The sequence below is a fragment of the Lotus japonicus genome, chromosome 3 (genome assembly GCF_012489685.1).
Source record: "Lotus japonicus ecotype B-129 chromosome 3, LjGifu_v1.2".
Taxonomy (NCBI): Eukaryota; Viridiplantae; Streptophyta; class Magnoliopsida; order Fabales; family Fabaceae; genus Lotus; species Lotus japonicus.
In genome coordinates, this window is record NC_080043.1 from 80252416 (window position 1) to 80264049 (window position 11634).

General features: G+C 32.7%; 1 protein-coding gene across 6 annotated transcripts; it reads left to right on the plus strand.

The window, feature by feature from the left end:
• Window positions 1-1610: 1610 nt before the first annotated feature.
• Window positions 1611-7618, plus strand: LOC130746320 (uncharacterized). 6 transcript variants are annotated; one of them, XM_057598904.1, is made up of 6 exons: window positions 1611-2116; window positions 2406-2643; window positions 2731-4590; window positions 4693-4747; window positions 5692-6831; window positions 6909-7616. In XM_057598904.1, the coding sequence occupies exons 1-3, from the start codon at window positions 1828-1830 to the stop codon at window positions 3365-3367; spliced, it is 1164 nt and encodes a 387-aa protein (XP_057454887.1). In that variant the 5' UTR covers window positions 1611-1827; the 3' UTR covers window positions 3368-4590; window positions 4693-4747; window positions 5692-6831; window positions 6909-7616. The 6 variants fall into 6 exon arrangements, with proteins under 6 accessions (XP_057454887.1, XP_057454885.1, XP_057454886.1 ...); XM_057598902.1 differs by having other exon boundaries at window positions 1611-2643; window positions 4693-5934; window positions 6657-6831; window positions 6909-7618; XM_057598903.1 differs by having other exon boundaries at window positions 1611-2643; window positions 4693-5934; window positions 6739-6831; window positions 6909-7618.
• Window positions 7619-11634: the final 4016 nt, after the last annotated feature.

Sequence of the window (11634 nt, forward strand, 5' to 3'; positions counted from 1 at the left end):
CTCTGCAGATAATAGTGGTTGGTACTTGGAAGCAATAGACAAGGCCCATTACATTTATACCAGTACTCTAACACCACAAGTAACCAAGGGCTTTAATGAATATGAGAAAGTAAGCAATCAGATAATACTAAGCTTGTTTAGGTTGAGGTATGTCAAATCCAAACCAACATATATTAGAATCATTTTCATCATAAATGTGTTTAGTCAATTTTTCTTGAAAATGATTTCGGCAGTAGACATTGCTTGACGAGAAGAAATATTTACTAGTTTTTGCATTGTTGCTTGGCGAATTGAGAGAGAACAATTTTACATATAAATCTCTATTCCCATAAAGAGTCTTCAAATATAAATTACTTCCCCTTAAATTTAGTTTTACCCTCAACTAATTTTTTCTTAAATCAAAGGTCATCCAAAATGAAGTTCTCAAATAGAGACACCTAAATATACAGAGTTTTAACTTTTAAAAATAAATAACTCAAGTGCCAAGAGTTAAGGGACATATGGGTTGGAGTGGGGAGGTCCAGGGATCAATCCCTGGAGGAAGCAATTTATCTTTTCAATGTAAAAAAAAAAATTTATAAAATAAGAATTTGAGAAGTTTAACTTTTAAGTAGAAAGTGATTGAGAGACTTAATTATAACAACTTAAAAAATTGAGGGACTAAATTTGCTATACAAAAATTTCAGCGACTCAAATTACACATTAGCTACAATGGAGAAACTAAAAATGTAATTAAGTCATTCTTTTATAATATTTATATGTATGTACTTGTTTTTTAATCTTTAATAGTAGACCTTAAGGATATAGGCCATAGCTTTTTAGTTTTTCTTTTTTATTATACATTATTTTTCTAAAGATCTCATCTTGATCTTAAAAATGCCAAAATCCCATTTATTTTAAAGAGATATCATCATTGTTAAAAAAAAATATCATCTTTGTTATATATCTCATCTTAAATAAAAATCTGATTCCATCTTGTTTTAAAAGTAACACAATCCACCTATCAAAAAAAAAAAAGAGTAACACATTAATCCAACTAGATTCTTACCATATTTTTATGTAGCGGTTCTATATATATTATAAATTGTATCCCAAAGTTTATTCCTGTTTTGTATGTAACCACACAAAAAAATCCTGTTTAATTTATATATTTGATAGGATATTTTTATTTTTTATCATATAAAAGATTACACTATTTAATTTTTAATACTAATATTTAGAAAGGAGAGATAATTATTTTTATCATACCCTATCATTTTAAAGATCTCATCTTAATTTTAAAAATAACAAAATCCAATTTTTAAAGATATCATCTTTAACGTAGAAAAAAAATTATCAATTTTCCGATGTATCAAAAAAAAAAAAAAAAAAAATTTATTATCTCTGTATGTTAAAGATCTCTTTCTTTCTTTTTTGGTTATAAGAGGAAGGCATCTCTTCTTATTTTTAAATAAAAATCTAATTCCATCTTGTTTATAAAAGTAACACAATCTAATTAAATTTTTAACATATTTTTATCTAGTGATTTAAAATATTAAAAATTGTATCCCGAAGTTTAATCCTACTTAATTTCGTGTTGTATAGCACCTCTCATTCTAAAATTGAGTGTGTTCTTAGTTCATCTTCTTTGTTCAGGAGTTGTTTGCTGCCTTGCTCTGCTCCACATGGTAGGTCATTTTCTCCTCCACTCCTCATTCAATTTTGTCAGTGTTGTTTCCAATTTCTTGCAACATGTCGATATTATCATGATAAACCTATTCAAGAAGTATTCCAGAGTTGTACATTACGAGCAAGGAATGTATATTGACGGTACAATATGGTTGGTTTATGATAAAAGATGATACCAAACTGTTTCTTTGGAATCCAACTAACCTTGAGAAAATCAACCTCCCACCCTTAAAACACAAATTTGGTATTCGTAACTGCATATTTTCGTGTTCTCCAACCTCAACGGATCAAGTTTGCTCCATACTTTTATTCCCACATAAAAGCTACGATCTAAGTGAGCCGAGTATATTATTCTACTGTTGTCTTGGAGATAAGCACTGGACGGAAGTGGACTATGGTGAGGATCTTGCGAGAGCTTCGACTGTGGATATGGAGGGTCGTCAATTGGGTAAAACCTATCTTTTTAACCCCGTTTACTGTAATAGTCGCTTGTATGCAGAAGTATGCTTTACATGGCAACACACTACAAGTCTTCTAGTGGTAATAGAGAAGCTTGAATCCTGCGACATTGAAATAAACTCTACACATGTTTTCTTGCCCTCCTCCTCTAATTACCGTCACGTGTAGAAGCCGGTTGTTACAATTTAACAACGAACTATTTCATATTCAAATTACTTCTGAAAGACATGTGATTCTTTCTGTTGTTGTTCACCAATTAGAATATTTTTCTCAAATAGGGTGGGAAAGGGTAAAAAGCATGAAGGACAAAGTGTTCTTTTTATCGGCGAATGACTTACCTTTTGTTTGTCAAGCAATCAATCCTGAAGCTGAAGGAGGACGTATCTATTTAACCTTAGAGAACAGTAAATTTGTCTACATATACAGCGTTGAAGACAATAGACTTATAATTTGTCATGCTTTCTCTAATTTACCAACAGAGGTGTGCCGATCACTCTGGTTTAGGTCAGATCTAAGGTATGAAGTCTTATAATTGATTTTATTATATTTCAAAAGTTAACTTGAATTAACTTGGTGTAACTATATTCTATACATGTTGTGTAGCATGACTTTTTCACTCCAAGAAAAAAAAGAAAAACGACTAACTAGAGTGGGGAATAGTAGTGCTGAAATTCATTCAAAAAGGATAGTGGATATAACTACCAACTGCTGTGCATTTCCTTTAGAAGCACTTCTTCCTGAAATGAGTCAAGAGGTTGCTACGAAACTTAATGTACTTGATTATTTGCATTTTCGAGCTACTAGCGGTTTCTTCCGTTCAAGAGTACTACCACTTCAATGGAGGTCACACTCTCACTCTTTAATGTCATTTTTTGATGATCTTTCACTTTCTCCATTACTTGTTTTCGTTGAAAAAGAAAATGTCTTAACTTTTGTGCATCCCAAGCATGGTATCAAGTATAAATATAGCATTAACTTACCCGAGGATATGCAAGGAGGTTGTAAAATTTGCTACTTAAAGGAAGGTTGGCTATTACTAACAGTAAATAGAATGTCTAACATGTTCTTCAATCCCTTTACAAGAGAAGTGACACAACTTGCATGTGGACCTGAACCCAGTGGCGGAAGCACAGGGGTGACTTCCCTGTGCTTAGTCACCCCTGGCTTCCAATCATTTCTAAGGAAAAAAAAATTTGAGGCTGAATTTAGTCACCCCCCATGGGACACAACACGTGAGTGAGAGGCAAGGCAACATGACACCTTTTGTTTTCTTATATATCCATTTACTGCACCGCTGCACGTGACTACCTGAGCACTTCTTCTTCTATTTTTTTCTATTAATAACATGTATGTGGGTCTCACTCACTAGTATATAATTTAAAACAAAGACACTACCATCTAAAAAAGAAATAGAAGCGTGGTAAGTAAACATCCAAACAGGAAGAACAGATAAAGGAAAGAAACAAGGGAAAAGGCCAAAGGCAAGGAGAATAAAACTTCATTGTCTCATTGAATTTATGACATTGAAGAAACAACTCAAATAAAGCAAAGAGAAAGAACAAGAGATTTTGCTGGTATAACATTTAGAACCTCTCTATAATCTACTTTCTTTCTTGCTAATACTTTTTCATATATCACTTTGACACTTTCTATGGATATTCAAATTTTCATGTGTTCAAACTCAAATTTATTGGTTTAATTCTCTTTTTTGTTGCTTAATTGGTCTGATTATATGAGATTGGATTTGTGGTGCTTGTGTTTTGCTTGAAAAAAAGTGATAAAATATATGCACACCAAGTGTTTGTAAAAAGTCTCCTTTGAGATTTAGCCTTCAATAAAGAGTTTTTGCTTTCGTTGCTTCCTTCTTGTTATGTTATTGCTTTAATTTGTTGTTTTTTGATGAATTTGTTAGTGTTAATTGTTTATTTTAATGTTAAGAAAAGGATTAAATATAGAAAGAACTTCGAAGTTATAATCAAAGTCATGTATTGTGTTATTATAATCAATTTTGTTCCACTAGTGATAACTTTACTATATAATTCATTTTTTATTTGCACATTCTATTGTTTTATTTAAACTTTATTGTTTTACTCAAATTGTTTATTTTATTAGCTTGAAAAATGAAGAAGAAGAAAATGATTGACTTTTACTTTAAGAGAAAAGAGAGAGATGATGAAGAAGCACAACCTTCACTTGTTTCACCAACTTCAATAGATACTAATGTTTCAAATATCGTTGAAGTTGGGCAACCAACACAATCAACCGTAGAGCAACTTGTCCAACCATCTCCTTCAAAAGCTTTGAGAATTGAACAAGAAAGAATCAATATTGATGCTTTGATTCGTGATCCTAGAAAGCGTCCAAGAATTTTGGATTATCCTGTTAATCAACAAGATGAAATTAGAAGAGCATATATAAAGTTCGGGCCGTATCAATTTTTGATGGATGAATATCCGTTTTCTGGTATGTACTCTACATTATCTATTTTTCTTTTTATTAATATCATATGAACATCTATTAGTATTTCTATTTTTAGTAATTAAATATTATTATTCTCTCTTACAGTTTTTCAAGATCAACATCGTCGATTTCAAGCTCGTTGGTTTGAAACTTTTACTTGGTTAGAGTACTCGCCCGAAATGGATGCTTGTTATTGTTTTCCTTGCTATTTATTTTCTAAAAAGTCAAGTCCTTTCACTTCAAAAGGATTTAGAAATTGGAGAAAAGTGAATAGTGGAAAAGATTGTTCTTTTTTAACTCATGTAGGAGACGGTCCTAATTCATCTCATAATGTTGCTCTTAAATGTTGTGAAGATTTCAAAAGTCAATATTGTCATATTGATAAAGTTCTATCAAAGCAAACTTCACAACAAATTTCATGTAATCGGTTGCGTCTTAAAGCTTCGGCAGATGCCGTTAAATGGCTAACATTTCAAGCTTGTGCTTTTAGAGGGCATGATGAAAGTGTGAGATCTAAAAATCGGGGAAATTTTGTAGAGATGATAAAACTTTTGGCTTCTTATAATAGAGAAGTAGATGAGGTTGTCTTGGAAAATGCCCCTCAAAATGCAAAGTACACATCACCCACTATTCAAAAAGAAATCTTACATGTTTTTGCAAGGAAGGTGCAAAGTGACATTCGTAAAGAGATTGGTGATGCAAAATTTTGTTTACTTGTTGATGAAGCTCGTGATGAATCTAAGAGGGAGAAAATGGCTATTGTCATTAGATTTGTTGACAAGAATGGATATGTTAAGGAGCGTTTCTTGGATATGATACATGTGAGAGATACTACTTCACATACTCTTAAGGAAGGAATTTGTTCTATATTATCTCACCATAATCTCAACATTAAAAGCGAACGGGGTCAAGGATATGATGGGGCTAGTAATATGCGTGGAGAGTGAAATGGTTTACAAGCTTTGATCCTTAAAGAATGTCCTTATGCATATTATGTACATTGTTTTGCTCATCAGTTACAACTTGCTCTCGTTGCTTCGGCTAAAGAAGTAGTTGATGTTCATGCTTTTTATCAAAACTTAAATATGATTGTCAATGTTGTAGGTTCTTCTTGTAAACGCAATGATGAGTTGCATGCTGCTTATGCAAATGAAATTTCACATTTAGTTGCAAATGATGAGATTGAAACACGAAGGGGGGCAAATCAAATTGGCACACTACAAAGACCCGGTGACACTAGATGGAGTTCTCACTTAAATTCAATAACCCAGCTTTTACGATTGTATAATGCAACAACTACAGTTCTTGAAGACTTGGCCATTGAATGATCTACTTATTCTCAACGAGGTGATGCCACTTATGCTTTCAAATCATTGATGTCATTTGAATTTGTTTTCATTTTACACTTGATGAAAGAACTTATGGGAATATGTGACAAACTTTTTCAAGCTTTACAAAAAAAGACTCAAGACATCTTGAATGCTATTTGTTTGGTTTCTACCACAAAATCATTAATTCAGCAGTTAAGGGATTTTGGTTGGGATGCTCTTCTACGAAATGTTAGATCTTTTTGTGATAGTCAATCTATTAAAGTTCCAGACATGAGCTCTTCTTTCTCTGACATAATTCGATCTCGTCGTCAAAAGGATAAAGTGACAATAGAGCACCATTACCGTATTGATGTATTTAATGTTGTCATCGATTATCAGTTGAAAGTATTGAATAGCAGGTTCAATGAGCAAGCAACTGAACTTCTTAAATTGAGCACAGCTTTAGATCCTTAGGATTCATTCAAGTTATTTAATGCTGAGCATATCTGCAGTCTTGTTGAGAAATCTATCCTTCGGATTTTTCTGGCCAAGAAAAGATTCAGTTAGTATATGAATTGCAACATTATGAATTTGATGTGATAAAAAATGTCAACTTTCAGAATTTGTCCACTATTGGTGAATTGTGTCAAAAGTTAGTTGAGAGTGAAAAATCAATTGTCTATCCTTTACTTGATAGATTGCTGCGACTTGTTTTGACTCTTCCTGTATCAACAACAACCACTGAACGTGTTTTTTCAGCTATGAAAGTTATAAAAACAAGGTTGTGCAACAAGATGGAAGATATTTTCTCACTGATTACATGGTTGTTTATATTGAAAAGGAAATTGCCGAAAAATATACCAGCGATATGATAATTGATGGTTTTTACTCTATGAAACAACGACGAGCACAACTTCAGCCTTTAAGTGTGAAGGTATATGTTTGATCTTACTATATGTTTGACGATATTAAACTATGAATGTATCTTAATAAATTGTTTATACTTTGCAGGTTTCATCTTTATCTACAAGGTAGAGGCACTTTTGTGCTGATAATTTTTTGGTGCGGAAGAGATATTTTGTGGTTCTTCTCTTCAATTATCTACAAGATAATCTTTTTGTTGATCATGATTTTTTGTTCTTACTAAAATACTTATGAGCCGATTAGTATCTTTTTCACCCAAACTAATCTTATATTTCTTATGCTTTTATTAAATATGTCTTGCACTTAAACTAATTTTTTGTTCACACCAAAATACCTATGTGTTTTTTTTGGCAAATTTTTTATTTGATAAGAATTGAAATTTTCATACAAATTATATTCCTTTACATCCTAGTCCCCCCTAATGAAATTCCTGGCTACGCCCCTGCCTGAACCAGCACACTTAAGGAATACATCGTCTGTAGGAGTTTCACATTCCCCAACCTCTTCTGAATGTGTAATAGTTGAACTCGAAGCTTGTTCTGAAATAATAGTACACACCACTTGCCTTGGGCAGGAAACGTGGAAAGAAACTGAATTTGGTGACAGTGAATTTTATCTAAAAAATATAAGCCCTTGTTTCCATAATGGAGCATTCTATTATCTTAGCGAAAATGGAAAATTGGGAATTCTTGAAGTAGTAGGAGAAGAAGACATATTTTGGAAAGAATGTGAGAAGCCTGATGCTCCATGCACCGACTACTACAAGTGCTTTATTGTAGAATGTAATGATAGTCTTTTATCGGTATTTGAATGTGCTTTTGGAAATTGGGTTCAAGTTTTCAAGTTGAATGAGTCTGAAATGACATGGATTAGAGTTGAAAGTCTTGAAAATCATATGCTTTTTGTTGGTGATCAATCATTTTCTGCAGAAGGCAACATTTTTTAAATGGAAAATAAAATATATTTTCCAAAATTTTATGATGGAAATATTGTATTTTATTCCTTAGATACAAAAAGCTACCATACATTTGTCAACTTTGAAGCGGTGGATTTTCATTGTATGGAAGAACAATTTTATAGTAGTTGGATTCAACCAAGGTGGCGGCAAGTAAGTTAGTAGCAATGAGTACTGGGGAATTTTGTTGGGGTTAAAAACTCTTGCGTTACACGAGATTCCAGAGAGTTGTCATTGAATCAGACTCTTCTTGTAGCATCAAACTTCTTGGTTCAGGTTGCGTTGACTCTCACCCTTGCTCTCAATTGATTGGTCAAATTTGTTCTATTCTGGACAGTTTTTCTTGCAGGTTACTTGAGGCTAAATTTTTAAAGAAAATATTGAAGAGGGTATACTAGAGAAAGTAGGTTTTTTTTCTTGGACGAAAGTTAGACTTTATTTTTTTTGAGCAAAGAGTGTTGACGAAAGTTAGGCTTTTTTTTTTGTCAAAACGAAAGTTAGGCTTGTGTAGGCTCTCGTGCACGAAGGGGCCAGGCAAATTAACTAATTAAGGATAGCCAGATTGAAATTTCAAGGCCCAATAAGGGAGAACAGTGTGGATTAGGCTTTTGATGCTGGGCCTAATTCTAATTTCTTGTGGAGAGGGATTAGCAGAAAGATATTTGGTGTTGTGTCAATGTGTTTGGATTGAGAAAATTTTGGTCTGCAGTTTAAACCGTTTGGTGGGAGGTATTTTCTTTTGGTTTGGTCATTGATGTTGTGTCAATGTGTTTGGATTGAGAAAAATTTGTTGTATAGGTTTCATTTTTCACATTGGTCATGGACTTTTTTTTCACATTATGAGCAGATGTATGGGTGCTTTTTTATGTATGTGAATTAGGTGATGCTTCAGATAATTTTCTCCTAAAGGGTATCCAAAATTGGTTTCCTAAAACAAAGTATGGCTGTTGCCAAAGAACTTTAGTTTGGAGTGTGATTAATTTTGCGTTGTGTTGAGATTTTTGGAGTGATTATACTTTTTTTTTATTTGACGGATGTCTCTAAATAAATGAAAGTTGAAACAGTTACATGTGCCTAATGTGTCCCAATAAATATTTTTCCTAAAATTCGAACGTATGATTTAATTTTTATATGTGCTCTCATCTTATGGTTGAGCTTTTGCTACGTGCCAATGTAAATAGATGTGTTTTCCATTTTTTTTATGAGTTTAATTTTGATGCACTGACGGTGTAAAGTTTTTTTACACCGTCAACCAATCAGATTTCAAGGATGTGACATGTCAATTAAAGAAATTAAATAAAAAGAGAGATTTTCTCACATTCTTAAAATCTGATTGGTTGACGGTGTAAAAAAACTTTACACCGTCGGTGCATCAAACTTTTTCTCTTTTTTTATTAGCAAATTTGTATTTAACTCAAGCACAAGGGGTACTAGAATCCAACCTTAAGAGCAGTGGCGGAGGCAGGGGGAGGCCTGACACTGCCATGGTCCCCCCCCCATTATTTATAATTTCTTTGAAATGGTTTTATAAAATTGCTAATTAACATCATTTTCTTTGTATTTTCAAATAGTATAATCATGTTGGCTCAAATTGGCCCCACCCAACCCAAAGTTCTCCCTCCGCCACTGCTTAAGAGGATGTGCTCTCAAGCTTATTTCATCAAAATAAAGTCTATTTACCTTTAAAAAAATTGAAAAGTAAAAGTTCCTATAAGTGTGTGACACTAATATTTTCTCTGTCTCTCTCTCCTAAATATATCCTTCTTTCAAACAAACTCATTTACTTTTTTCTTTTCTTTTTTAAGTATTTACTTTTATCTTATAATTTAATTTATTTCCCATGTTTGTAGATCACTCAAAGAATTCATAAGGTCTATTTCATTAGTCCCGTAGGATACCTCAAATAGTAGGAGCTGGGGGACATATGGGTTGGGTGGGAGGTTTAGGGTTCGATTCTTGTCGGGTGCAATTTATCTCTCCGATGTACCAAAAAATGTCTATTTCATTAGGTGTCGTACAATAGTTTTTAGTTTTTAAAACCTAGAAAATAAATCGTTTGATAGAAAAAAATTTCAAATTTGATTTCAAAATATAAATTTTTTATTTTTTAAAACTGAAATCTCAAAACATGTTAGTTATGTTTTCTGTTTCTATTTTTAATTTTCAAAAATAATTCAGCTTAAAAAACATATCGTCTAACACTGCTGCGGATTGGCTTACCAAATACAGATTGTGATCGGCATTTCCTGGTGTGCGAGTTGTTTATCATCCTGAACCAGAGTGTTATAATTTACCCCGTTGAAGGATGTGTTAGTTGTTCCTTAGTTCTTTTGGGTTTTCTTGTCTATTTTTCAATGTATAAAAAAACATATTTGTTTAAACTTCAAAGTTCAAACAGTTTTAATTTTTTTCTTTTAAAAACATGTTTCAAAAACTATTTTTAAAAACAATTTGTATATGAAAATTAAAATATTCAATCCATATGAAAATGAATTTTTGGTACATGAAAAAGAACTTACACTTAAGTATCTAAATATTTTTTATAATGAATAATCTTTTTATTTAGTACTAATTGTATCTGACAGCAATGCCACTGGTCAGAACCCGCGTAAGCAAGGTTTGCTTTGAAGCTTTTAGCTTTGTACGTTTGTTTTTAGTTGGCAGACTGTTAGAATTTTTGAATACAGTGACTCCTGTCTCTTCTTAGTCCCTCCCACTCACTCCAAGACATAAAATTGACTTGCGCGCCACAAAAAGCTCCTTCAAAAAGTTTGCTAGATCATCTTTTTAATTTCTTGCTTTACAACCACTCCTCTACCTCTTCATCAATTGTGTTTTTAATTTTTTAATCAATAATTACAACAAACACAAACCCTACCAGGCACGTGAACAACCAAACAAACCATGTGGGTGAGAATGAATGTATTCCGAGGTCTGTTATTTTTTACCAAGATATTATATATTGATTTGGGACTATTTTTTCGAGAATATAAAATTATATTAAGTGTGTAGACGTCTCTTAACAAATTTTTCTCTATACATACTATCTAATGATTGAATTATGAAATAGATGGTTAAATAGTTCAACTATTTACGAGTTGTATTTTTTAATAGGTCAACTATTTATCAGTCGTATACTTAAATAAAATTGTGTTTGATTTTTTGTTTGATGGTCCGTTTGGGCATTGAAATTCGAAATCACACATTCTCAAATCTCAAACGTAAAAGAGGTTATGTACATCAGTTGGGTGAAAGCACTTTCACATTTGTTCTACAAATTAAACAGGCACTAAGTCAACCATATACCAGGATTGAATTCTCAACTCTCAATGCTTAAATAGTTTAATCATCTACCTACCAATTGTGTTATACCTGATTGAGTTTAGTTTTTACGACCAAAAATTGGATTTTAAGGAGAAATTAAAATGATTTATTAGGGGGAAAGGGGACATGAAATAAAAATGGGGGTGTACGTCCTTGAAATTAAGTATGACATGCAATAGAAAAACAATATGATTGGAAAAAAGAGGCCAGGCTGGGTTGAAGGTGCAAGGGAAATGACATTTACGTGTTGTTTCTTTCCCACTTTCGCTTTCGTTGCTGTGTGAATCTCTGAATCAACAACACAATATTCAAGGCAAGGCAGTAAATAAAAAAGCGTTGAAATCTGGAGCCAGTATCGTCCTCTCCGTTTGTCACTCTGATCAGTCTGATGTGTATGTACCATAACACTCAACTCAAGGGTAAAGCCAGCGTGGCAGCACGTATTACGGGGGCTCCCTCTCCCGTTAGGGATAAAACAAAACAAACATGGGAATGGTTTTTCATTCTAATGCAACCAAACAAACAATTCCAATT

What these genes read in the sequence shown, in the direction of transcription:
- LOC130746320 (XM_057598901.1), top strand. Translation starts at nt 4,248, where the DNA reads ATGAAGAAGAAGAAAATGATTGACTTTTACTTTAAGAGAAAAGAGAGA. An exon ending in GGATGAATATCCGTTTTCTG is followed by an intron (nt 4,591 to 4,692) that starts GTATGTACTCTA and finishes TCTCTCTTACAG; the next exon opens with TTTTTCAAGATCAACATCGT.